At 57.4% G+C, this 25,305-nt stretch overlaps 8 protein-coding genes across 8 annotated transcripts; 5 read left to right on the top strand and 3 right to left on the bottom strand.

Moving 5' to 3' along the window:
- Positions 1–2,611: 2,611 nt before the first annotated feature.
- On the top strand, positions 2,612–5,500 carry B0H64DRAFT_318854 (AEX-3 domain-containing protein; the record flags this gene model as incomplete). Its single annotated transcript, XM_062800410.1, has 5 exons — positions 2,612–2,836; positions 2,895–3,914; positions 3,974–4,210; positions 4,265–4,727; positions 4,782–5,500. 5 exons carry the CDS (start codon positions 2,612–2,614, stop codon positions 5,498–5,500), a joined length of 2,664 nt encoding a protein of 887 aa, XP_062661381.1.
- Positions 5,501–7,192: 1,692 nt separating this feature from the next.
- B0H64DRAFT_132965 (Scd6-like Sm domain-containing protein) lies at positions 7,193–9,560 on the bottom strand. Its single transcript, XM_062798158.1, has 4 exons — positions 9,335–9,560; positions 9,229–9,264; positions 8,921–9,164; positions 7,193–8,717 (listed from the first exon to the last, which is right to left on the bottom strand). Exons 1-4 carry the CDS (start codon positions 9,349–9,351, stop codon positions 7,224–7,226), a joined length of 1,791 nt encoding a protein of 596 aa, XP_062661380.1. The 5' UTR covers positions 9,352–9,560; the 3' UTR covers positions 7,193–7,223.
- Positions 9,561–9,929: 369 nt separating this feature from the next.
- On the bottom strand, positions 9,930–11,798 carry B0H64DRAFT_320396 (uncharacterized protein; the record flags this gene model as incomplete). Its single annotated transcript, XM_062800465.1, has 2 exons — positions 9,930–11,533; positions 11,597–11,798. The coding sequence occupies 2 exons, from the start codon at positions 11,796–11,798 to the stop codon at positions 9,930–9,932; spliced, it is 1,806 nt and encodes a 601-aa protein (XP_062661379.1).
- Positions 11,799–12,872: 1,074 nt separating this feature from the next.
- B0H64DRAFT_308698 (transcriptional repressor TCF25-domain-containing protein) lies at positions 12,873–14,681 on the top strand (the record flags this gene model as incomplete). The annotated part of the gene is made up of 2 exons (XM_062800136.1): positions 12,873–13,481; positions 13,539–14,681. Coding segments are annotated over 2 exons (1,752 nt in total), but the record flags the coding sequence as incomplete, so codon positions are not given.
- Positions 14,682–16,137: 1,456 nt separating this feature from the next.
- On the top strand, positions 16,138–16,546 carry B0H64DRAFT_441288 (heavy-metal-associated domain-containing protein; the record flags this gene model as incomplete). Its single annotated transcript, XM_062806558.1, has 2 exons — positions 16,138–16,255; positions 16,374–16,546. The coding sequence occupies 2 exons, from the start codon at positions 16,138–16,140 to the stop codon at positions 16,544–16,546; spliced, it is 291 nt and encodes a 96-aa protein (XP_062661377.1).
- Positions 16,547–17,543: 997 nt separating this feature from the next.
- B0H64DRAFT_393249 (pyridoxal phosphate-dependent transferase) lies at positions 17,544–19,708 on the bottom strand. Its single transcript, XM_062803623.1, has 8 exons — positions 19,330–19,708; positions 19,005–19,264; positions 18,877–18,949; positions 18,649–18,818; positions 18,385–18,600; positions 18,226–18,327; positions 17,687–18,149; positions 17,544–17,566 (listed from the first exon to the last, which is right to left on the bottom strand). The coding sequence occupies exons 1-7, from the start codon at positions 19,470–19,472 to the stop codon at positions 17,752–17,754; spliced, it is 1,362 nt and encodes a 453-aa protein (XP_062661376.1). The 5' UTR covers positions 19,473–19,708; the 3' UTR covers positions 17,544–17,566; positions 17,687–17,751.
- Positions 19,709–20,493: 785 nt separating this feature from the next.
- On the top strand, positions 20,494–22,919 carry B0H64DRAFT_373154 (P-loop containing nucleoside triphosphate hydrolase protein; the record flags this gene model as incomplete). The annotated part of the gene is made up of 7 exons (XM_062802269.1): positions 20,494–20,888; positions 20,989–21,151; positions 21,341–21,807; positions 22,041–22,068; positions 22,131–22,334; positions 22,397–22,531; positions 22,683–22,919. 7 exons carry the CDS (start codon positions 20,494–20,496, stop codon positions 22,917–22,919), a joined length of 1,629 nt encoding a protein of 542 aa, XP_062661375.1.
- A 795-nt stretch (positions 22,920–23,714) lies between these two features.
- Positions 23,715–25,233, top strand: B0H64DRAFT_132818 (DUF2407 C-terminal domain-containing protein). The gene has a single exon (XM_062798157.1). It carries the CDS (start codon positions 23,898–23,900, stop codon positions 25,206–25,208), a length of 1,311 nt encoding a protein of 436 aa, XP_062661374.1. The 5' UTR covers positions 23,715–23,897; the 3' UTR covers positions 25,209–25,233.
- Positions 25,234–25,305: the final 72 nt, after the last annotated feature.

Here is a 25,305-nt window from a genome sequence, read left to right as displayed (position 1 = left end):
TTGGCCTCGAATCGGTCTCGTTGTGTGACCGGTTCTGCTGCCACAGGCTGCAGGTTACCTGCGTTTTGTGGCCGGTGGTTGAGCGAACGGGAGTTCATCGATCGGTTGCCATTCAAGTGCCATTGCATCTGCACAGCATTCGGAGTCGATGTATTGATGTCGTGTTTTTTGATCGACCGACCGACCAATTGATAAACAGTCCGGAAACAGTCTGTGTGCAGCTGGGGCCGGGTCCCCACAGCGGAGTGCGGTTCCTTCGCAAACAGCGGGAGAGGACCCTTGGTGCCATGCAGCGGAAGGGTCTGCGACGAACGGCAGCGGTCACATCTCCCGCGGTTGCTTGACGCGGCGTGTTTCACCTCAACAAACCTTTTGTTCATGCCGCCGAGCAATTGAAACGCACTATGCGATAACGACCTACCTTACCTAGAGTTATTGTGTACGCCCACATCCGCAGTCCATGGCCTCACGTCCTTCTGCTCTCGGCTTCACAGCTGGGCTGATTGAGGCCCTGGGCCCTGAACCAGGTTCACAATAAGCGGTGGGGGATCCTTGCCTGGTGAAATCTCGCATCCCGAGAATTTTGGCTTCCATGTTTCTTCCCCTTTTCCACGGCGGAGAGAAGAAGGAAACCACTGTTCTGCAGAAAATCCGTTTGACACTGCCGGCTGGGCGAGGGCCTTGCTGCTGGGTGCCGATCGCTCTTCACCATTCCCATTTTGGGACATTGTGGCCGGGCTCGTCAAACGCGACTCCGCACCGCGATGCCTGTGCGCGCCGCTTCCTCGGATTGTTTCCTGAGAGGATGGGAAAGCCGGAAAGCCGCCCGCCTCTCGTCTTCTCTGAGACAAAATAACGGTGAACAAAAACTACAGAGAAGCTCAGACGAAGCCTAAGGCTTTCGCTTGACCCGACAGATCGGCTCAACGGAGCGGGAGAGAGGCAGTTGTTTCTCGAGGGCGTGGCGTTGTGCAAGGGCGGCATCGCGAAGTCGTGCTTTTCAATGAAGCCCCTGAGGTCGGCCAAAATGCAATCCCACCTCGTGAGCTCCCGTCGCATTCGGGAGGTATCCCATTGCAACGCTGTAAAAACCGCAAATTCCGGGTTCCAGCTGCGTGCTGTTTATCCTGTCCTTCCAATCCAATAGCAAGCTTTGAGCAGCCCGAGAAACGCGCATGCAGTGACCCGCGACAACAGATCATCAACCTGTCAAGCACGAACGGACAATCAGCAAATGCTTCATCCAATGCACAAGCGGGATTTGTTTTGGAGTGGTTGTACAGGGAGTGGTCCACTGAAGAAATGTTCCCATGAATTCCGAATGGTTCGTGGTGGAAGGGAGGTGAACCTTGGAAGTTTCCAGGTCGCGCGTTTGAGGAAGGAGTGGGGCCAAGAATCAAGAAGCGATGTACGAAGTACTCGTGACTTCAATTTTTCGGATCGCCTGGGTTCCAGTTTGCGGGCATTCCCACGATTCCTTCTGAGCTTGACGCAGAACCCCCACAGCCGAGATTCCGAGGTTGAGGTACAGAATACCCAGGCATGCCCGTGCAAGTTTAATGTCTTGGCGCGCGGGCTCCTTGTTCGCGCCCTTGCTCCTGCCCCTGACGAGGAAACCCTGCCGGCTCAGCGTGGTTTAGCGCCTCCACCTTATTTCCCAGCTTCGCAGTGGCCGGCCCCAATTGCCCAAAACTGCCCGCTTGGCTGCAGTTGGACCTGCAGCTGCAGCCTGCCTTTTGCTTCTGGACCTTGCAGCGAATTGGCGAATCCGTCCCGCTGAGCGCGGCGCACTTCAAGTGCCCTCATTTGCTCTTGCTTTCTCATCACATCTCAAATTCTGGCCACCAACGCCTGGGCCACCTGCACTCCCGTCGCTCGTTTTGGCCTCCCTATTCTGTCTGTACATGGCGCTCGGTCCCTTAACTCACGCCCGAGTCTTTTCTTCCTCCTCGATCTGCCTTTTGTGAAGACCGCAGGAAGCTCTCCCGCCCAATTCCGTGTTCGTTCCCTTCCTCCTAGGGACAACCCGGCAGCGCGTGGGTACGAGAGCATCAACAGCGAGCCTGTCTGAGCTTGGCCTCTCCCCGGCGCCGTCGTCTTGTCTCAGGTGATCGCGAGGCACGCTTTGTTCGCGCAGGCCCCTCGGAGGTTGCAGCAATCAGTTACATGACTGCAGTCGCCCTGCTTTCACATCTTCTTCGTCTTCCTCGGGTTGAAACAACGAAACACGCCCGGAGCCTGTTTACCTCCCTACCTGACGAAGCGGACGATCACCGCTGCAGCCTGCCGCCGTCCGTGTCTTTTCACGAACGGGACTGGCATCAGACCAGCAGGTCGCCGCTAACTATCGAAACCCCTCCAGCTGCCACCAGCGGTCTTCAACTGTCGTTCACAAAATCATCCGACAAGTCAAGCTCACCGGTTGCCAGGTGGCACCCAGAAAGCCAAAATGCCGCCTTCACTTAGCGCCCACGCTTCCTTCACTCGCCCGCGGACCAGCGACCGAGACGCCCGTCCCGTCACCCGCGAGGCCGACAGCAACCTCATAATTCCCAGCCGGACCTCATCCCTCCATTCCCGCATCACGCAGCCGATTCCGTCGTCGCTAAATATGAAGTCCCAACAAGCAACGCCCAAGACACTCACGCATGCTTACATGGTCTGCGGCGTCGGCCGGGAGCCTTCGCAATGGGTCAAGGCCCCCGCGCCCGCGCAGGGCAAGATCGGGCACATGAAGGGCGCCGTTCCCCAGTTCTGGCTTCCCGAGATTCTAGGGAGCAGTCCCAGGTTGGAGCAGGACAATGATATCGCGAGGGCTCTTCACTCTGCGATGAGGGTATGCTGTCTAGGAACTCCCCTCTCTCACTGAAACCGGTTTGACTGACTGTCCGTAGGCATGCTTCCCTCACGACGTCGAGATCTGCACCGGACGCAGCCAGCCGCACTGCGTTCACCATGCCTTTGTCCTCCAGCAAGACTCGTCTCACACACTCTACGGTATCTGCCTGCGTGTTTGGTCGCGCGCCGATGAGAAGCGAGCCGAGACCATCCGCGAACTTAGGAAGCGGACAGAGCCCGACTTCTACGACAACCAGGAGGAGCAGTATTGGATTCCCTACTGCTTGTCCTTTCTGTCCCGCTACCCGCTCTACAACCTTCTGGGCGATTATCTTCGCGGCATGTGGATTCATTGGAACAAGGCTACTAACCTTTTCCACGCCGAGGAGGTATCCCGCATTCTGAGCTTCCCGGCACCGCGTCTGAACGATCTGGTACGGATCGATATGAAGGACTACGCGCTCTGCTACCAGTTCCCGGCCTTGTCGACCGGCTTCCAGAACTTCGCCATGTGGCCATTGTTCTGCTGCTTGTCCATCCCTAACATCGTCGGCGTCGTCGAGGCGGCCATCTCCCCCACTCGCCGCATCATCTTCGTCAGTCACTACCCCGCCATGCTGACAATGGCCGCCGAGGCGGTCCGGCTTTGCGTCCGTGTCTATGAGTGGAGCGGCCTCTACGTGCCCGTGGTGCATGCGCGCCATGCCAAGGACCTCGTTGAGGAGCCCGGCCCGTACATTCTGGGTATCACGGCCGAGTGCAGGTCGCTGTTCTCGGCGCCCTCCGATGCTCTGGTCATCGACCTTGACCGCAACTTCGTCCTCACCTCGGACCCGCCGGACGCTCTCCAGGAGCGACAGCGTAACAAGTTCGTGGCGAGACTCACCCAGGCATTGAACAGTGATGTCAGGCCCTCCGGTGTGCCCCCGCATCTTCGTTCGGCTTATGGCGGAGGGAAGCTGGTTCCTGCTGGCCAAATCATTGTCATGCGAGGCGAAGTCGAGTCTATCCAGGATCCAGAGTGGTGGAACCAGGATGCTGTCATGGCTGTCATGGACCATGTCTGCGAAAAGATGGTGAGTCGTAATGGCTAGTGCTAGTAGCGTTGGATTTGACGCTAACACTGGTTCTGTAGGGCCGCAACACCGGGCTTAAGGCTGTCTTTAGCGGGTCTGTCAAGAAGCCCCTGATGACCAAGGTCTCGATGAGGCATCTTAACGAGATTGTTCGCGAGCGGAACCAGTACTCCAGAGACGCCCTCGAGGCTTGGCAAGATTTCATCAACCTCAAGGGCCGGCTGGACACCGAGCTCAACAAGGTTACCAAGCGGAACAACTACCTCAACGAAGAGTTGGAGAGCTGGAAGCAGCAGGTGGGTGCAGAAGAACGACAAGATCGGGGGCCAAGTTTGCTGACGGAGATACAGTTCCTCAAATTCCAGGCCTTTGCCGACACCCTTACCAAGGAGACTCAAGACCTCAAAACCAAGATTGAAGGCCACAAGCGCGAGAACCGCCGGCTGGCTAGCCTTCTCGACCAGCAGAAGGACGATTCCGCCAGGCTTTCGGTCCGACTTGCCGGCACTGAGAAGCAGCGCGACGACGCCCTCGAGGCGCTTGTTCTTCAGCAGGAGATTGCCGAAGAGCTCGAGAGGGAGCGCAAGAGGAACAGGAAGGAGCTGAACGCTCTGCAGCATACAAACGTGACCATCGTCCGCCAACGCGACGAAGCCCGCCGCGTCGTGCTCCACCTCCGCAGCTTGATATCGGGCCAGCACCACCACATGGAGCACCTCGTCAAGACACTGACGTCTCCGGACGAGCTTGCCGCAGAGATCGAGGCCGGCTTTGCCGCCCAGGAAGAGGTTGAGGCTGCCGCGATCGCTGAGCGTAGGACATGCTGCCCCGTGGCACCGAATACGGATATCGCTAACAGTAGTGTAGGTGAAGGTGTGGAAGAGAACGACGCCCGCTTCATCAAGAACCTCGCCCTCGCAAGCAGGCGCGTCTCCACACAGACGTTCATCGACGTGGCCGATCGCCACCTTAAGGACAAGACGGACGCGATCGCGCACATCATCCGCAACATTTCGGAACAATGCCAGGCCGCAGTCGAGGGCCTGCAACTCGCACATGACGCCGAGCTCGGGAGGCCGCCATCGTCGGCTTCCAGGGTTCGGGACTTGTCAAAAAGCAGGAGAGCGAGTTCTCTCTCAGTCGCACAAAGCGATGACGGTAACACCACATCCACCTCGACGGCCACGTCCGATGTCGGTGACGATAGCAGCAGCGTCACTCTCCTCCGGCCCAACAGCGGCCGCATCTCTAGCATCCCACCCACACCGGATCTCATTCCCAACCGTAGCAGCACTAGCATGTCTTTCGCGAGCACCACGGCCACGACCCCTGAGCGAACCTCTCAGCAGTACCTCCTCCACCACCTCGGGCACGGACACGGACACCACGACGTCCCCACGAAGATTCTCGAGGACGACGAGGACGTCGATGACCTCACCGCCGACGAGCGCGTCGCCCGCGACGCCGACGAGGGTAACCCCATCCCCGCGCCCCCGGCGGAACAGGGAGTCGTGGGTAAGCATCCGGCGAGCCTGATCCACCGGCCCTCGGGCGCTCGCATCTCGGCACTCGGGAGCTCCCGCTAGAGGGTTGTTTTTTGGGGGGTTCAGCAGGTCAGTTCGGTAGTTACGGGACGAAGTTAGGCCAGCTAAAAAATTAGGAGGCAAGCAAGTCAGTCAGCAAGCGGAGTGGGAGTGGTTTTTACGTTTTTTTTTTTTTTTGTTTTGTGTTAGGATCTTTGTTGTAGTGGTGTATGTGTCTCACTCGCGTGTGTGTGTGAGGATTTTTGTACCTTTCTGTTCGTTTATACCACTTTCGCGGAGGGGCGGATTTATTTTTATCTAACTACTTTATGGATGTCCCTTTTCTTCTTATTCAGAGGGCGATGGGGCACTTTTTCCCACTTGACTAAACTAGTTTCGCTTGCGGGCTTGCTTGCCTGCCTCTAACGTATCGATATCTATCTCTTTTTAGTTAAGTACTTAACGTTGACTCTTGGTTGTCTTTGGTGCTTCTGGAGCCGAGTATTTTATTCCCCCCTAACTAGCCGTAGTTGGTAGTCGAGGAGCTTTTTGTTAGTGTGTGGTTATTGAGTTCGACTCGTGGGTCGTCTCTCGTTCTCTTGATTCGGGAGTCTTGTGCGTTGGTGTGAGGCAGCGTTGGTATTGATGTTAAGAGCCAGGGGGCTGTTTGTTGGGTACTCCGTTCAAAGCAGGCAAAATTGCATAGTTCTTCCCTTCTTCTTTTTCTTCCTATTTCGTTGGCTTTTTTACTACATCTTGTTTCTTCGGATTGAGACACTGGGGATTGGCCATGCCATCAAGGCGTGGAATGATCTTTCTTGTATCTAATTATTCGTGTTAGCCAGTGTGTTGGCTGGGAAAGAACGATAGACCCTCATGTCTTGCATTCACCATCCATCTATTCACCACGGCATGGGTTAATGTGATATTTTCTGTGACAAACAATAAATAAAGGTTAGCTGTTTCTTTCCTCAAGCTGATATTATTGCTTATTGTCATTTTCACTGTCACAGATTGAGTGGTCGATGGAATATATGGAACACTTCGGGAGTAGTATAATACACTAAAAGTAGGAAACGTTACTAAGAGCAAGGAATGTTCGTTTATGTCTTGCTTTCAAGTAGTGAGTGATAGGCGGTCAACACGGTGAGCCTCAAGCACTCATGGGAAGAGAATGCGTAGGTGAGAGGAACTAAGCCAACGCTTCGTAACTCGACACTTCCACCCTGCGCACAAGCCTGAGCATAGAATAAACCAGATGTCCATGGGGAAAATATTTTTTGTATTTATCATGATCATCCCAAGCGAGATGATGCCCAAATGGGTCTCAAGACCATCCTCCCAGCCGGCTGCCGCCCGCAAGGCAGGTTAGCCAGCCCGGACCTCGTGGCCCAGGCCTCGTTCCAATCCATGAATGCCATCTCCTCGTAAACCAGTCCCATTCACCCCGTCCAGGTCAGCAATATATGCATTTCCATGCGCCCCCCGGTTTGCCCATCCGGCACCGCCCCTGTGCCTCCCCAGGTCATGCGAAGCAGTGGAACCCCAGATTCGCCAATCGTCAAAGAAAGCCATGCTGGCATGATTTCCCGGTTCGTAGCGTCGTGCCTCCAACTCCCCACCCAGAAAACAAAACGATACTGGGAGCTTGATGCCGCCGCCGCCACCGATAAAAAGAAAAAAATAAAGCAATCCCAAATCCAGTTGATGACTAGTCATACATAAAACGCCGGCCATGTGTCAGGTCAGGCGGGCTGCGGTGTATATGTTGAGATGTAAATCGAGATCACTGGGGGGGCGCCGGCTGGGCCTGCTGCTGGTGCGGGCGGAAGCCGGAATTACCACCACGCCCGCCCCGGTAGCCTCGACCACGACCGCCGCGGCCACGCCCACGCCCACCGCGGAAACCACGGTAGCCTCCATCGACGCTGCCCTGGCCAAAAGTCTCAATGTTCTTGCGCGTTTCCTCGCCACGCCACTGGGCGCCACCCAGTCTCTGCGTCGCATTCTCTCGGTCCTTCATCTCGCTCGAAATATTGTCGAAGAAAGACCTGGTCTTGTTATATGCCGCCTCAGCCGGAACCGCGGCGTCGGGTGCAGCCTCCGGAACGGTGCCCTCTGTGAAGGGCGCAGTCTCGGTAAGCGGAGACCCTGCAACGGCCTCCTTCACGACGTCTTGCTTGTTGAATTTTGCGTTGGACGAAGCAAAGTCGAAGTCCGAGTCGGGAACCTCAACCTTAGCGGGGCGAGGGCCGCGACCGCGACCACCCCGATTGTTCTGACCCGTGCGGGCGGCATTGATCCTCATCTCGTCCACTCTCTTGGTTAGGTTGTCAATGCCATTTGTCTCCGGCTGCTGCTGCTGCGGTGCAGCGTTTGGCGTATTGAGTTGCGCCATGGCAACTGCTACGGCATCCTTGGCAGCCTGAGTGGCGTCCCTCAAAGCCGCCGCCGCTGCTGCAGCGCTGGTGGGCTCAGCGGCCGGCTTCGGAGCCTGGGACTGAGCAGCTTTGGCAGTGAGAGCAGCTGGCAGAGGAATTGCGGGCAGAATCTGTGTGGGACGGCTGCTCTTCGGCCCGGTGGGAATGGGCGCGGTTTGGTTTGTGGCCGCTGGAGCGTTATTGGAAAGCGACGCAGCCGTCGCCTTCACTTCCTCAACTGTGGGTTTCGACTCCACCGGCGGCGGGGGCGCAGCCGCAGCGGCCGGCTGCTTGGGTGCCTGGCTCGTAGCCTTGGGTTCAGATGTGCCCCCGGCCTGTTGAGACGGGGTCATGGGCTTCCTGTCGGCGGCAGGCCCGATCGGCGCCGGCTTTTGTGTCGGTCCCTGATCGTTGGGGGGCTGGTTCGCCGACTGCCGGCCTTGTCCAGGAGCGCCTGGCGCACCCGGTCCACCTGGAGCACCTGGAGCGCCTTGAGCACCGGGAGCGCCCGGGGGACCGCCAGGACCAGGTTGGAAACCATAGGGGTTCCACGGACCGTGTCCCATGGGAGGGAATTCTTGCCCGGGCGGGAACCAGCCCGGAGGTGGGTACGGCATGCCACCGAACGGGCCAGGGCCTGGTCCGGGACCGGGACCGGGACCACCGGCGCGGCCCCAGCCTGCCATGTGTGGCGGGAAGTAACCGAAGCCTGGCGGGCCTGGCGGACCAGGCGGACCGGGCGGAGGACCTTGCTGGTTCTGAGCACCGGGGTGACCAATCGGGCCCTGGGGGCCCTGGGGACCTTGGGGTCCAGGAGGACCGGCCGGGCCAGGAGCGGCATTGGCGGGCCGAGGTCGAGCCTTGAGCGGGGTTTGTTAGCAACTCCACTCAGGACGAGGATATGGGATTGAGGATTGGTTTTGTGGCCATTGATCAGAAGGAAGGCAACGGAAATCTCAACATTGTTTGTTTGCGCTTTCAGACAAGTAAAATTTTACATCCGAGATAGTTCATCATGAAAAGGCCAGGCTGGAAATGCAATGGGCGGGCAGTTTGTACTTACTCCAAGGATCGCAGGATCGTTTGGAACAGCGGGCGGCTTCTCCTCTTTGGTAGGTGCCGGACCTTCTTCGATCCTCAAGTCCTTGACATCTGTGCCTCGGAAGACAATGTACTCGTAGAGCTGCTCCGAGGCCGGGACAAACTCCTCGGGGTCTGTTTTCCGGTGCTCGGTGCCGAAGGACCTCACATTCTCGAGGGAGACGGTCGAGTCATCCGAGTTGATGCTGTGGAGTGTACCGGAATAGCTAGACGGAGGGCTTGTCAGCTCGACAGCTCGGAGAGGGAGGGGCGCGCAGGATTGGCACCTACCGAATGTCGCTCCGGGATATCAAAGATATTCTGGCGCTGCAGCATGACGAATGGTTAGCGGGCCGGCGGGTTGGAAATGCATGTGTCGGTCGGTTGGCACACGAACCCGATAAATTCGGACATCTTGATTCGAAAATGGCAGTGACGAAATGCAACGTGCTACACCGAACGCCTGATGGTTGAGAGTGGCGCGCGGGGTATCGAGGATGAAAAAAATAAGAAAGAAAACTCGACGATGCCTCCTTGAAGAAAAGGGTTGGTTAGGAGGTGGTTTTGGCCCTTGGGCTGCACATCATGGTTTGTGGTAGTTTTGTGCTCCTTGGAGGTTGAAAAGGGAAGGCGAGAGCGGAAGGGGATGCACAACCCGGAAAATTCAGCAGCTTCACTCAGCCTCCCGCATTCTCGCCTGTCGCGGATGGCCTGTGCGCATCTCTTGGCCAAATCCTGCCCCGCCACATTTAGCACCTTCCATCCTTTTTAACCACCTGGGACGAAGTGCTTGTATTTACCTTCGAGGCGGCAGCCTGACGTGAACAATTTCACAAAAGTACATCTATTTTAGCTGGTACCTGATTTATGTGGTGCACACAATCCAAAGAAATAACGTAAAGTAAACATGGTCCCAAAAGCATCCAACGCCTGTTCATGCGATCCCCCCCTTCTTTCAGGTTCCAAAACTCCAAAACCCCTACTAATGATAATCACCAACCCCTCTGATTGGCAAGAAATGGCTGAGTACTCTGAGCACTGTAGCCCGAATTGTATGAGTACCCTGACATTCCCGAGTAGGCACTGTTCAGGCTGTGGTGGCTCGGACGATTGTGTGCCTGGTGCTGAGCTTGTTGGGCCCACTGGGAGTAAGGGCTGTGTTGCATATACGGCGGGGCGGTAGGAGGGTAGGGCGGAGGCGCGGGAAAACCGGAGGGCTGCACTGGCGGCGTGGCAGCCGGGGGGACGAGGTTATGCAGCTCCGTCGGTACCGCGCTGTTTCGGACCCGTGGCGGCCGATGCTCGTGCTGGCCGCCGTACAACATTCTCTCGTCTGGCTGCTTGAGCCGGTGGGTGCTTGTACCGGTGTACCCGGGGTTGCCAGCCCGTTTCTCGCCCCAGAACATGCAGCCAGAGTCGGCCCACTCGTCGATGACGTCGGCGATGGTTTGGATGTGGCCATATGTGGCAGGAAGGTAACCCGTGGGCCGCCACACAGAGAGCAGTAATCCGAAAATGGCGGCCGCCAGGCAGAAGGCGGAGAAGTAAAATATCTGCGGTGGGTGCATGTTGACGCCGAGCTGGAACTGCAAGTTGATGGCAAGACCAAACATCCAGTGAACGCCGGCCTTGAGGGCGAACAAGAAGAGTGTCTGCCACGAGGTGAAGGCCGCGAGGACCGAGTTGTGATGCCCGTTGGTGCCCCTCGGCCCGATGAGCCCGCGGTATACTTTCTCATCTCGCGATAGATTGACGATCAGCTCTGCACAGTGCAGTGAGAGTGTGACGACGGATTGAAAGGCCATGATCAAAAACACGGCGCCAACAACCCCGGCCGCTCCCTTGGCGGTCCAGCCAACGTTGAGGACCGACGTGCCATCCGTACACTGTTGGGTGTCGCATTCGGAATCAGTGCTGCCCGTGAAGACCGGGAGCAGCGACCAGGACCTTCCAAAGACGCCGTTTCGGTCGCCTCTGAGGAGGTAGCCGTAGACAGCGCCACCCCAGATACCGCTCAGTATCGGAAGCGTCCACAGGAGGATCAGGATCCGTCTGACACGGGAATGGGCGGTGACCATGGGCTTTTGCTTCGGCCTTGGTTTACAACACCTCGCGTCTTCCTTGGCCAGATGAACGCTCATCATGCACCTCCCAATCCGGGGCTCGACCCGATGGCCGTCGTGTTCGTCAACGGTACACGCCCGGGCGACATCGAGAGGGTTGGAGCTCCAAGTCGGTATGTTGGTCTCAACCAGGGCCCAGTTTGTGATGATGGCTTGTAATAGGAACCCGGAGCCTAGAGTGAAGAGCGCAACAGCGTTGATGTGGACACCGTCGATGTCATCCCTATCATATGCCTTCCCTAGCAATCGCGCCAGTGCCGGATTTAAGCTTAGGAAGATAAGGGACGTTGAACCGTACGAGAGGACGATGCCCGTGAGGTAGATAGTATTTGGTATTATGCCGTTGGGCCGGCTGTGTTTCGGCGCGGTGAGGAGACGGAGGTTAGAGTTGAAGTCGAGTTTGCCTTCTCGCTGTAATGACCAGCGGAGGGAGCAGGAATGGACGTAGCCCATACTGTCGTTGAGCAGCGTAACTAAGCAGTTAACCGTTTAGTGGCACTGAGCAGGGAAGAATCGACTGGTTAGAAAGACCATACCGAGGACATTGAGCCCCAGAGGCAGCACCTCCCTCCAAGTATGCGACAGGATGATATGGGGAGCATTTCCGTCCCGCAGCTCCAGGTAGGCACAAATTCCACCAGCGAGGAGGGCGCTGATTCCAATGATCCAGCTCATCACCAGCCCGAACACGCACCATGATCGTGTGAGGACGCTGTCATCGTGCTTCTGAGTCGCCATGACAGGCGAGCCTGCCCCTACTCTCACACTTGAGGAGAATGAAGAGGAGAAAACTTAGGCCATCCCACGGAAACGGGGGAGCCCGTGAGGGTGGAAAGCCTCGCCATTATTTTGAGTGTGTTTGCGGAAATGGACGGATGCAGGGGTTCCTTTCAGCCTCTCGAGGCTTGTTCCCAAGTCGCTATCAATGGGCTAGACCAGCGCTTGACTGCACGATGTTCCGATTGTGAACCGAACTAGTGGCCGCCACGCAGGGTTTTAGGTGACAGCCGCAGCCCAACTATCAATAACACCCAACCTTTGGCTTGGCCGTGTTGTGAAGGACATTTTGGATGAGCAGACAAATAGAACACGAGCTTCAGCTCCTGCTTCTCAGAAGCCACGGCGCGAGGGAAAGCGCGCCAAGGCCGTGTCAACGTGATGATTTTTTGCGTTAACGGTGTGTGTAAAAATCTGGACACCTAGAGAGCACGTCCATGCTTTGATCCGTACTGTATATTTTGGAGACGCAAGGTATTTGGCACTTGGATGTCGCTAGCTTGAGAGTGAGTGGAGGTTATAGAAGACGCGCTGAACATGATCAGGTAGTCCCTGCCGCTCCTGCCTTAAAGAGGCTGTTATCGATTAACCAGTGTGGCCTGATCACGTGCTCGGGTGCCCATGGGCGAGGTCGTTACGAAGAAGAATGACGACGCTCGCCGAATAATACAACGAGGATCATGGGAAGATACTCGGGAGAGAAAGATGCGCACAAGGTAATCTGCATCCGAATACTACGTGCTTCGAAAGGCAAACTCAATATGTGACCCATATTTCTGAATTTCAATATATTTTAAAGGTATAGTTATAAAGATTCTAACGCCCACCGAGCCATCTTCTCCAGCTTTCCCCATTCTCCCGGCAGTTTTCGCACTTTAAAATCCTCTCTGCTCTGCCGTCACCAACGGCGCTGTGACTAATCCGGTCACACACACACAACCCCACTAGCCAAACGACTTCCTTAGGTAGTCTCTCTCCCTCATTACTTCCATACAAACATCATTTTACATCTCAAAATACCAAGACAAATTTATCATGTCTAGCCGGCAATTACGCAAGTTGCAGAAGCAGAAGGAGGAGGAGCTGCTTAACCTTCAACATGTGGCTGCTGATAAAGGTGGCGAGGAGTCATCCGAGGACGAGCCCATTGTCACGAAGCCCCGCGGTAACATGTTTTCGGGCTTTGCCGCCCTACAGGATGACGACGAGAACGAGAATGAGAGCAGCGAAGAAGAACCCGCTCATCAAGCGCCTCAGGAGCAAGCTGTCGAACAGGTAGCACCCGCCAAGACGAGCAAGAAGTCCAAGAAGAAGAAGAAGAAGGGCAAGCAAACCAAGCCGTCAGCCCCAGCCCAAAATGAAGCCAAGTCCATCGACGAAGTCGACCGCGCCCTTGAAGAGCTCAAACTGGAGGCGTACCCATCAGGCGGTTCTGTCGTCGCCGCACCTGCCGACAAAGCGACCAATATTCTTGATAAGCTTCTGCGCATCAACTTGCAGCATCTCAAGGCTATCAACGAGATGCGCATGATCTTTGGGAAGGCGATCGATGTGGCTGAGCTTGAGCAACGCAGCGAGGGGAACCAGCAGCCTGTGCGGCGCGGGGAGGGGGTAAATCTCGAGACCTTCCTCAGCGCAAGCGCGGTCCAGAACCTCGGCGGGGGACCCCATGGCAACAGGCAGCGCGGCAACAGGCGTCAGGGCAACGTAGGCCAGGGAAACAGAGGCGTCTTTGAGGCCACTCTGCGCGCGAATCCCTTCGTAGACGGCAAGAGGACGTGGCCCCCTGGCACACCCCTGGGTCTTAAGATGATCCGCGTCAGCGACGAGTCGCAGGATGAGGTTGAGTTTGCCTTTGCACACGACAGCAACTACGACTCCCTGGAAAGCGGCTTCTTTGGGCTCGTCCAAATGCTCGATCCCATGCAGATTGTCACCTACCTGTACCGGTACCCGTACCACGTCTCCTCGCTTCTCCAAGTGAGCAAGGTCGCCCAGCAGGACCAGAACTCGGCGCTCGCAGCAGACCTTATCGAACGCGCCGTCTTCACATTCGGACGGGTCAGCCTCAACGGGTTTCGCAAGAAGCTGGAGACGGGCCAGGCAAGGTTGAGCTTTGCTCGACCCGAGAACCGCCAGTTCTACCTCGCTGGCTTCAACCTCATCCAAAAACTGGCCCTGAAGGGCACCTACCTGACAGCGCTCGAATGGTCCAAGCTCTTGCTGAGTCTCAACCACGATGACCCCTACGCAGTGGTCAACTGGATTCACGTCCTCGCCATCCGCGCACAGGAGTCCGAGTGGTTCATCGACTTCTGCAACTCGCCCCTTTTCGACGACCCGAAAAACGTCTACGCCAAACAGAGCCTGCCCCTCGCCCATTTACAGCTCGACGATACCCCCACCGCCATATCCACCCTCGTCGAGGGGATGAAGACACTCCCGTGGCTCTACTGCGCCCTCTTCAGCGCGCTGAACCTCGACACGCCCCAGCCCGTCTGGGGCATCCAGCCCCGCGACGACGACGAAGCCCTCCACACCAAGCTCTACATCCACCTGACCAAAGAGCTCTGGAGCACGCCCCAGCGCACCTCCCTCCTCAAGCAAGCGGCAGCCACCATCCCCACGGCCATCTCCACCAGGGACCTCCCCCCACCCACCGCCGTCTCGCTCGCCACGACGCGCTTCGTCTTCCTCGACAACGCGCCCGCGCTCATGGCGGCCGTGCCGCGCGGCATGCTGCACGCGGCGTCGCCCAACTTCGAGTTCGACCCCTTCCCGCCCGCCCGGGAGGCCAACCTCTTCTCGAGCCCGGCCCAGTCGCTGCCGTGGGCGGCGGCCGAGGAGTCGGAGTCGTCGTCGTCGCGGGGCGCGGCGCGCCGCAGCCTGGTCGACGGCCTGGCCGCCGACCCCCGCATGCACGCCGCCATCGCCCGCATGCGCGCCGGCGAACAGGGCGCCGAGATGGCTGCGCTGCTCGCTGCTGCGGATGCGGAACCTGGGGATGTGGATGCGGCGGATGCGGAGGCGGATGGTGGTGCTGGTCCTGGTCCTGGGGGGATTATTGACTACTTGACGTCTCTTCTTGCCCGTCGTTGGGCCGATGAACGGCAGTTGGGAGATGGGCAGGCCGAGGACCGGGATGATGATGAGTTTGAGGATGAAGACCAGTTTGAAGATGCGGATGATTTTGAGGGGGAGGATGACTTTGAGGGCGAGGCCGGAAGACAGTAGGGTTGGTTTTGCGTCCTTTGCCTGTGCTTGATGGCTATCGCTTGCGGTGCTGCGGTGAGCGGTGTTAGATTTGATGAAATTGGGCTTTGACGGTAGGCCATTCGTTTTTTGGTACGTCGATGGGCCGTATTGCGCAGTTAGAGTATAGACATGTTTTAACAAAACCATCCGTTTGTCAAGAGGGTGCCACCATCACCAGTCTTGGCACATGTCAAGACAACCTCTCGAGCCTTCGGCAAAGCGGCAGCTTCCCGTCCTTCCGTGTTTCCATCCCGTCCTATTATTACCGGAGTGTCTCTGTCCGGAAGTGCTCGGCATTCACGGACACGCGGATGAGAGGCCCGAAACTCGGTCACTCGAGAGGCAGAAGGTGTAACCGTGAGTCAGATCCATTTGAGCATGTTTCATGTTCAGGGCGCTAACACAAAGACCCGAATGATGGCTGTGAAACTCGCTCACTGAGCCCCGTCGAGTTCGTACCACAGGACACAGTAAGGTGGAGACAATGCAAGATGGGATGTGCCAAACTCGATGGTACCTGAGACAAGCGCAAGCACGCCTTGGAGAGCCTGTCAAATCCCTTGGTTCCTTCCATCCTCAGTAATCTGTACTGGTGTAAGCGTGCTAACTTAGCTGGGGATTGAAGTCGTGGGAGTGCGATCAACGTCATACAAAATACATTATTAATACAGTGTCATCCATCGCCTTCTACGGCGTAAATATCGCAATTGCCTAGAGGTCACAATCGGTAGGTTGTGGCTGCGTTTTGGCACAATTGTCGCAATCTGGCACCTTCCGGTCTCTAAAAGGAGGGTCCATCCCCGCCCCCTCCTGAATCGCGGGGCAACTCCGTCTCAAACCAACACACCTACTTCCTACCACCACACCTCTCCCTTACCTCGAGATATAAGCCCCCCGGTGACCTTACTACTCCCCTAACTATTCACACACAACATCGTCGCGACCCAAGACCGAATCTCAAGCTCCATTACCTTGCGATCGCACCGTTCGCTTCCTCGACTCGAAACACAGCTTCAACTACAAAGCATCAAAGAAAACAGATACAATGGCCGACCCTGTTGCTGCCACCCCCGATGTCGCCGAGCACCAGTACAAGTTCAACGTGAGCATGTCGTGCGGCGGCTGCTCGGGCGCCGTAGACCGTGTGCTCAAGAAGCTCGATGGTGCGTCCACCCAGACCCCTCACTCTCGCTGCCTTTGTGCTCCCTTGTCCCAAATAAAATACTGGTAGCAAAAAAAGAGAGAAAAAAGCAATTGCTAACCCATGACTGCACGGAACAGGTGTCAAGTCGTACGAGGTCTCGCTCGACACGCAAACGGCCACGGTCGTTGCCGAGCCTGACCTGTCCTACGAGAAGGTGCTGCGGACCATCAAGAAGACGGGGAAGAAGGTCAACAGCGGCGAGGCCGACGGCGCCGAGAAGAGCGTCGAGCTGCCGGCTGAGGAGAACTGAACGAAAGAGCATGGTATGGTGTCGTTAGATGGGGAGGGGGAAGCTGCTGAGACCCGGATGGCGGCTGCTTCGTCTCCCTCGTTTTCTGCGAGTCTTGATATGATACTAGTTAGCATTGGCCGGCGGGTTTCCTTTTCTTGCTTTTATGCCATCAAGTTGTTGGTAGCCAACGCGGTTGTGTCCTGCTGCCCTCGGTTCCATTGTCCAACGCCGCTATAACGCGCATCCGTCCCCGAGCGAAGGTACATACTACCTTCAACGTTGTCTAGTTGCGGGAGCTCCCGGATTTCCTGGGGATCTCTGCATGAGCAGGGGCCCCTGACCCTGCAGCCGTTGCCGTCACTCGAGCTTCCCTGGTCCGGTATACGGCACATGCACCTTGCAGGTTCCCCAGTCACTCTCCATCCATGGATCCTGTCGGGTCTGGACCACACTGTCCATATCCCCCATCTGTACCTGCCGGATCCGGAGTTTGCCGTGCCCGCTCCTGTCCTCCTTCGACCCCCGCGGTATGCTCGCTCACTGCCCCGGTGGACGTCATGACTTCAAAGTCGCGCCAACTCCTCTTCAACTCGCCGGCGGGCCACATGTTTGAACATCCCCTACCCACACCGGGAAAAGGAGGGCCGATACACAGCTTCTAGTCAGCGTTATTCTTCGAGCTCATATTGGTACTTCTCTACTGGTTAGCTCATCTCATTAGTACCTCACTGTCGCTATCATGAACGACGAATCGGAAAATGAAACCCCGGGGTGGTCTTCCACTCCCTCGGCGCCAACACGCTCGGTTGGAAGGTTTTCGACTCGGACATCCTCGGTTTCAACGCCCTTGTCCACACCACTTTCACCTTAGAAGGGCAAACAACCAGTCGGACCCTGTCTCAAATGCCGGCGAATGATCAAGGCGGTCTACGTATAGCGGCAAAATTCTGTACCTTTTGTAGGTGATGGTTTGTTTGGATTGGGTTTGTGATAAGGGCCATTGAGGGGGTGCATACATCAATGCATGGATAGCGATTAGTATGTACATCCAAGAACTGAGGTTCGATCCCGGCCATCTGGCCGACTCTTGTCTATCCTCTTTTATCGTCCCATCACAGTGTTATGGAGGCTGAGGAAGAGCATCGCAACTGCTGCTAGTCTCTGATATTTGCGCAACGCAGCTTGTCAACCAGACAAAGCACCTCCCCCTCCCAACCAACCCCCTAATCCCTCTTCAAAAACTTCTTCAACCCCCTCAACCTTTCCTTCGCGTCCTCCAGCACCTCGTCCGGCTTGCAGACCGCAAAGCGCAGATAGTCCTCCACCAGGTGGCTGTTGGCGTCGGTGCAGAACTCGCTCGGCGGGATGGCGGCCACGCCGAGCTCCTGGATCAGGAACCAGGCGAGGCGGAAATCGCGCGGGCGCTCCGCCACGTGGGCGGGGAAGGGGTAGTCGGCGGGGATTCGTACGCCCGCGAGGTTCACCATGACGAAGTAGCCGCCCTCGGGCTCCGAGTAGGGGATCCCGAGCTCGTGCCAGACGGAGTTGAAGAGGTCGAGCTTGTGCCGGAGGGAGGTGATGGAGGAGGGCCAGAAGTTTTGGCTGTCGGCTTGTTCGAAGCCTGGGTGTGTGGGGTGGGTGTTAGTCGTGGTAGGGGGGAGGGGTGTGTGTGTGTGTGTGTGAAGGGGGGCACATACCGATGGCGCAGGCTTCTTGTAGCGGCGAGACGGAGGAGTAGCAGATGCGGGTGTGTGCGGCAGAGACGTATTGGATGAGGTGTGGTGGGCCCATGAGCCAGCCTGGGGGGTTATCTGATTAGTATTTTGGTCATGGACGAGAGAAAAGGGGGGACGTACCAACGCGCCAACCTGTGGCGTAAAAGTTCTTGCCTGCCGATCCGACCGTGAGGGTGATCTGCTCGACCTCGGGCGACAGGGTGGCGATGCGAGTGAAGGGCACGTAGTACAGCCGGTCATAGACCTCGTCGGACAGGATGATGATTTGGTGCTTGAGGCAGAGGTCGGCGATCTTTTGCAGCTCCTCGCGGGAGAAGACCTTGCCGATGGGGTTGTCTATTCTGTTAGTACCTGGGTTGTAATGTCAAGTTCGAAGAGACATACGCGGCGTGTTGAGAACCATCATCTTGGTCCGCGGGGTGATGGCGCGCTCGAGCTCGTCAAAGTCGATAGTCCATTCTCCGGCCGAGAGGGTTTTGACGGCGCCTTCTTTGGGCGGGTGCATGGGTACGTAGACGATCTTGCCGCCGGGCATCTCGATGTTGCTGATGTATCTACACAGTACAGGGAGTGAGCACATGCGTTGAACGAGTCGCAAGAACAAGAACATACTGGTCAAAGAAGGGCTCAAAGATGATGACCTCATCCCCCGGCTCGATGAAGGCCATGAAGGCGCTCAACATCCCTGTGAGAATCAACAACCTGTCCGACGATAGCCTGTGGATTCGGGGTGCGCATACCCTCATTCGCCCCGGTAGTAATGGTGATCTCGGTCTCCGGATCCAGCTTTCGCCCCCAAAAGGGCGCATACGCCTCCGAGATTGCCTTTCTCAGCCGGGGGCGGCCCTTGGTGGGAGAGTACTGGTTGCATTCGACCCTATTCAGAGCTTCCTTGGCGGCATCAAGGATGAAGTCTGGTGGGTTATAGCCAAAGAAACCCTGGCCCATGTTGACAATGGGCTGCTTGGGGGAAGCAGCAGCGCCCTCGTTGATGATGGTCCTGGTGATTTAATGAGTACTTGGTCTAGTTATGTTTTGTTACTACTAAATGGACAATAAACTCACCATACATCCTGCCGCCGGCCCGAGACACGGGCGGCGGGCTTCATCTTCTCGGACATGACGCGGGTAGTATGCAATCGTCTTGCGATGGAGAGAGGAGTTGAAGGTCGGCGGAACAGGGCGCGGATGGGAAACAGCGAGCTCATGAGTGCGCCTTCAGGTGAGAATGGGGTCCACGGAGGGGGATACAGTCATAAATACCATAGGTATGGAAATTAGCGCTATTCGGATGCCGAACCCCGGATTGCGCTTTGAAACGGCCACCGCCGGGAATCCCGTTCTCTCAAAGTAAGTTAAGTTGCAGCCGAATGCTTGTCCGTCATCGGCACGCGACAAGTTTCCACTGTTCTCCGGACCTGCGATTACAGTGGGTGACTGCCCGGAATGGCGCAATCGGCCGGCGTGGGACCGGAATGGCCCGTGCTTGGCATTTGGGGATGGCGTCTTACATGCATCAAACGAGTAGTTATGCCTCGATAGCCCAATATCAACACCCTTTCTGTGACTGCTTCAGATCTTAGTAGCAGCACTTTAAATTCCTAGCTATGACGGACGAGGTGGTGGAGGTGTTAATGTCAAAGCGTATTACATGCAAGACAGATGGCATTGGATGAGGCAGTATTTCACCCCCGATTTCCATCCCGAGGAGCAACCACATACTCTCCGACTCTCTCCTTATGTACTCGTCTTTCATCCTTTGTTTACTTTACCCCTGAGACTATTTTGTGTGAACTTCTTGGACTTGCCGTGACCGGCTCCCGCTTGCCTTTGGCCTTGTGCTAGCAGTTGCAGTGGCAATAACGAACCCCCAAGTTACCTCCCTGAAGCCAATTAAAACACCGAAGTCTTCACCACTTTGGTCAGACACTGCATCATCACATCCGCCAAAATGGACGCTCGGTCCATGTATTCACTCCTTCCCTCCCTAGAACTGGCTGGTCGATAATTAAATCGCGTCTTTCTATCGAGCTCGACTTTCTCCCTCTCTTTCTCGAGAAGTCGGCCGCCATCTTCTCTTCTTCCTCTCTCGACCAGAACCTCGCCGCCACCAGTTGGCCGCCTTCGCCCTCGCGACGTCTTTTCTTTTTCTTTTTTTCTTTTAAAAAATAAATAAATAAAATTAAGATCTCGATGTCGCCGTCCATTCACCCGCCGATCCCCCTCCAGATGGCGGGAGGGCGGCCCCAGCCGGGCAGCCTCCTGCGTCGGATGGGGACGCCGAGCGCTTTGGAGACCGTCCCCGCCCCCGCCAACGTCGCTGCCGCCGGTGCCAACGGGCACCGCGCTTTCGAATTCACCTTCGAAAGCGCGGTGAGGCCCGGCACCATGGCCCCGCCGCCCACCCCCGTCGGCTCCGACGACGGAGCACCCATGGCCGCCCTCGTCTCTCCCGCTCGCCCGCCCGCCGTTCGCCCTCCCGCCGCCGCCACCACCTACACCACCATCCCCGCTTGCTGGCCCCTAGCCAGACCCGTCCTCGGCGGCGGTGGCCTTTACGGCCAGGCGTACCACGTTGGGCAGGGAAACCTGCGCTTCGAGACGTCGCCGAGGATGGAGGACTGGTAAGTAGTTTTATGTTTTGAGTTGGCGTTCGTTACTCTGCGTTCCTCCATAAGACACTCCTTTGACCTAAATAACCACGCAACTGACAAGACCGTGTAGGCTGGGGAGGCTCGAGGCGTTCTCGTTCGGGCGCCAAGAGGAGGAGGAGGAGGAGGAGGAGAAGGAGACCGTTTCCGCCGCTGCACAAGGCGGCAGTACCGTGGGTGAGGGCACCGCCCTCGATACCGAAGAGAGTGTCCGGGCCGGCGAAAAGCGCAGCGCCGTAAGTTCATGCCCCTAGCCATGCCCTTCTACAACCAAACCCAAATAGAAGGAGTTCTGGCGCAGCAGACAAACAACAGCTGAGGATTGGTGTTTGGCTCTCTTACCAACCCCGAACTCCCCCCACTGCCCCTCATCAACAACACCCCAACCCCCTCTCCAAGACCATACCCAGCTAACAACCCCCCAGCCACCCCCCACCACCAACCCCGACGACGACGACGACGAGACCAACGAGCCCGCCCCCAAGCGGAGCCGCATCAGCACTGCCTTCCAGCGCACCTTCTCGCGCCTGAGCAGCCGGGCCTGGCCCACCACCACCACTACCACCAGCACCACCCCCCTCCCTTCCTCCCCCCTCGTCCCGGCCTCCTCCGCCTACGCCCGCCCCGCCACCGCCGCCACCATCCACCCCGCAGGCCGCACCAACCCCCTTCCCCCGTTTGCGTCTGCTTTCGCCCCCGGTTTTGGTTACGCCCCCGGCTCTGCCTCCCGTTCGCCGCCTCCTCCCAGCCTCCGTCCCGGCCCCGGTCGGGTGTTTAGTCCGTTCTCTCTGCTCTCAAGAGTGGGTTCGGCTGTGCCGAGTGAGGCGGCCCCACGCACGGTTAAGGTTTGTTTGGTGGGAGATGTGGGGGCAGGGAAGACGGCGTTGTTTAAGTAAGTTTGGGTTCTTTCCCTTGTGGTTTTGGTTGGTTGGTTGGTGGGGTTGGGTGGTTGTGGGTGTTGGGTTGGTTGGGTTGGGTGGTTGTGGGTGTTGGGTTGGTTGGGTTGTGTAAGGGGAGGTTGGCCTGTGTAACGGGGGTTGGCGGTTGTGTAAGAGGGGATTGGGGTTTTGGTGGTGCGGTGCGTGGGGGTTGTCAAAGTAGTCCTGCTAACGTCAGGGGTTGTAGTCGGCTGGTGGGAAACGTTTTCGTCTCGGTAAGAACCTCCCCTTTTCTCCATCGCGGGTTGGGATGGCTGGGTGAGCTGACAGCAGACAGAACCCGACCTCTCTCGTCCCGGACTTCAAGTCCGTCATCGTCCAAGCCGAGGACCGTTCCTCCATCAACGTCGAGCTGTGGGACTTCCCGGGCATTGTTGCCAGCGGTGCGCGCCCCGGCCCGCTCCTTTCGACCTTCTTCCACGCCGCGGTCGTTTGTTTCAGCCTCGAGGACAAGGACAACCTGCGGAACATCGCCGACGTGGTATGTTGCTGCCTTGATTTGACCCGTCAAAGTTGAGTGACAGTGACTGACGTTGCCTACAGTGGAAGCCCAAGCTCGATGCCTGCCTCCACGACCAGCACGTCTTCGTGCTTGGTCTCAAGCGCGACCTCCGCCCGGCCTACCCCACGCTGGACCTCTCCTTCCTACCGACCGCGGAGCGGGCCACGGCCGAGATGGTAAGTCATGCATGTTCTGAGGTTAGTGCTTTATTGCCGTACACCTCACCGTGTACTGCCCGCGTTCCTTTCCATCCATCCCCGCGCCGAGTCATAGGCCCAACCGTTTCCCCTTTTGTCTCGTCGGTCCGAGCTGACACTTTCACGTCAGGGCCAGCAAGCAGCGGGGGCGATCAACGCCAGCGGCTACGGCGAGTGCTCCGCCCTAACCAACGACAACATCCAAGGCGTGTGGGAGGGCATGATAAACCACGTCATCACCAACCTCGACGAACGTGAGAAATCCAATAGGACTGGCCGCAAGCGCGGGCGCGCCAAGACAGCCGTCACCGGATTCCTCGACAAGTGCGGCATGAACCGGTTCGGCAAGGACAGGGAGCGCGAGTGAGCCCTTCGTCGACCGCCCTTTTCTCGCCTTTACTATTCTCTCCCGCCTTCTTTTCTCTCAACAATTCCGGCACTTTGGCAAGGTCAAAGGATGCAAGGCACTGACCTCGATTAACCACCACCTTCCTCACTCGATATTTTCGGCGTCTTTGACAAGGTCAAAGCGCATAAGTGAGGCTACTCACTTCTCTCTTTTTGTTTTGACGAATCCAGCACAGGAAGAGCTAAGGAAATGGGTTTCTGGATGTACTCATCTTTTCCGACACCTCTAGTAAGGGTGCAAGATGAATGCCGATTCGTCTTTCGTCTCTCTTTCTTCATGTCTCCTCCTTCAACAACATTCCTCCCGTCAAGTTACAGCGCTTGCTTGATCGATATCCATGAGAAGAACTCGGAGATGGAGGGAATGGTGGTACCGCCGGCGTCAAGTTACCTCGCTTGCTTGAACGATGTGGGAAGGGGACTCAGACATGGAGGAAAGGCTGATTGATACCTGACTCCGGATGGCATAAGAGTACTAATGATGGTTTAGTTTTTTCCGGTTCAGTTTGTTGAAGCAACCGATGATTCATGGTTTCGCAGTTTCAGTTTCGACGGTATACATCATAATTAGCTCGACGTACCAAATAATTGACGATTTTATTTTGAACTTTGCCCATTCCATGTCGTTTGTTTTGCTGCAAGACCCTTGCCCCGTAAAGTGCATGCCAAGATAGATATGCGGGGAAATTTGGAGAAGCTCCAGCGACCCTTGGCTAAGAAGCAGGGGGTTGTGTGACCCTGGGAGGCAATCACTCAACCTCGCCCATCGAGATTTGGCCGCATCCGAATTGCGACAAACAAGCACCTCGAGCCTGGATCTAGGGCTACAGGGTGTCAACTCAACAAATGGTTCCTCCTACGATCAAGAGGTGACCTTTTGGTCTTTCACTCTGCCTTGTCACCGGAACAGCTCAAAATTCGAAATCCAACCGTCACCATGAGTAGTGCCAGAGGCAAAGGCAAAGGTGCCGGGAGGGCGAGCTCGTCCTCCTCCTCTTCCCCGACCAGACCTCCTCGAGAGCCACGGCTAGACACACGACCGGACTCACGGCCTCTCCTCCCGCGCAGCCCGTCCGCCCTGCTCTTCCCGCCCGCGCCGCCGCCCCTCCATATCACCATCCGCTTTAGCATCGCCCTCCCCGACATCCACCTCGACATACCCTCGCCACAGCAGACCACGGTCGTTGCACTCAAACACCTAATACGTGGCCGCCTCGCAGCCGCTGCCAAAGCCGAAGCCAAATCCAAAGCTGAAGCTAGCGCCGGAAGCGAAACCACCGGAGAAACCGACGACTCCTCCCGCGCCAACAGCCCTTCACAACCCACCCCAGCAGCGCAAGCCTCCCTCGCCCGCCTCCGCTTCATCCACAACGGCCGCATCCTCCCCGACACCTCCGCCCTCGGCTCCGTCCTCAAAGCGCCCCCACCGCCACCCATCTCCCACCACCCCGACCCCAAAGGCAAAGCCCCGGCAGGCCTACACCACCAACAACAACGCGTCTTCATAAACTGCAGCATCGGCGACGCCCTCCCCGAAGCCGACCTCACCGCCGAAGCCACCGCGGCCACCCTCCCACCTCTTCTCCCGCCCCTCTCCCCCTCCCTCTCCCCACGCCCGGGAACCCCCCACCTGACCATCACCCCTCCCAACCGCCACCCAAACGAAACCGGACCCGGAACCGGAAATGAAAACCAACCCCAACCCCACCCCCAAAACCAGAACACAACAACAACAACCCCCGCCCCAGCCGGCTTCGACCGCCTCCTCCAAGCAGGCCTGACCGCCCCCGAGATCTCCACCCTCCGCTCCCACTTCCGCGCCATCCACACGGCGCGCTTCGCCCCCGACGCCATGCCCTCGCCCGACACCCTGCGCTCCATGGAGGATGCGTGGCTCGATGGCGGGTCACACCTGCCGACGACGCCCGCTACGGCGGGGGGTGGTGGTGGTAATGTTGCAGGGGGTGGAAGGGGTGGGTATTTTGCGGGGGATGGAGGGGGTGCTGGGGATGCGGAAGGTGGGGAGGGTGCTGGTGGTGGGGGGGTGGATGATGCGTTTGGGTTGAGTGCGGTTGCGGGGCCGTTGATTCATGGGATGCTGATTGGGTTTGTGTTTCCGCTTGGGGTGGTGGCGTGGTTGGGCAAGGAGGAGGGGGTGTGGTCGCGGCGGATGCAGGTGTTTGTGGTGTTTGGGGTGTTGTTGAGTGTGTCGGTTGGGCTGGTGAGGGAGTTGACGGGGGAGGGATAATGGGGGGATTGCATGGCGGTTCGGAGGATAGAGGGGTGAGGTTGGGTAGATCAGCGGGATTGTATGTACAGTACAGCACATGGTAAAATGATGTGGT

The sequence above is a fragment of the Chaetomium fimeti genome (assembly GCF_033439085.1).
Source record: "Chaetomium fimeti strain CBS 168.71 chromosome Unknown B0H64scaffold_3, whole genome shotgun sequence".
In the NCBI taxonomy this organism is placed as follows: domain Eukaryota; kingdom Fungi; phylum Ascomycota; class Sordariomycetes; order Sordariales; family Chaetomiaceae; genus Chaetomium; species Chaetomium fimeti.
The sequence above is the reverse complement of the archived record's forward strand: the minus strand, read 5'-3'. Positions and strand labels throughout refer to the sequence as shown.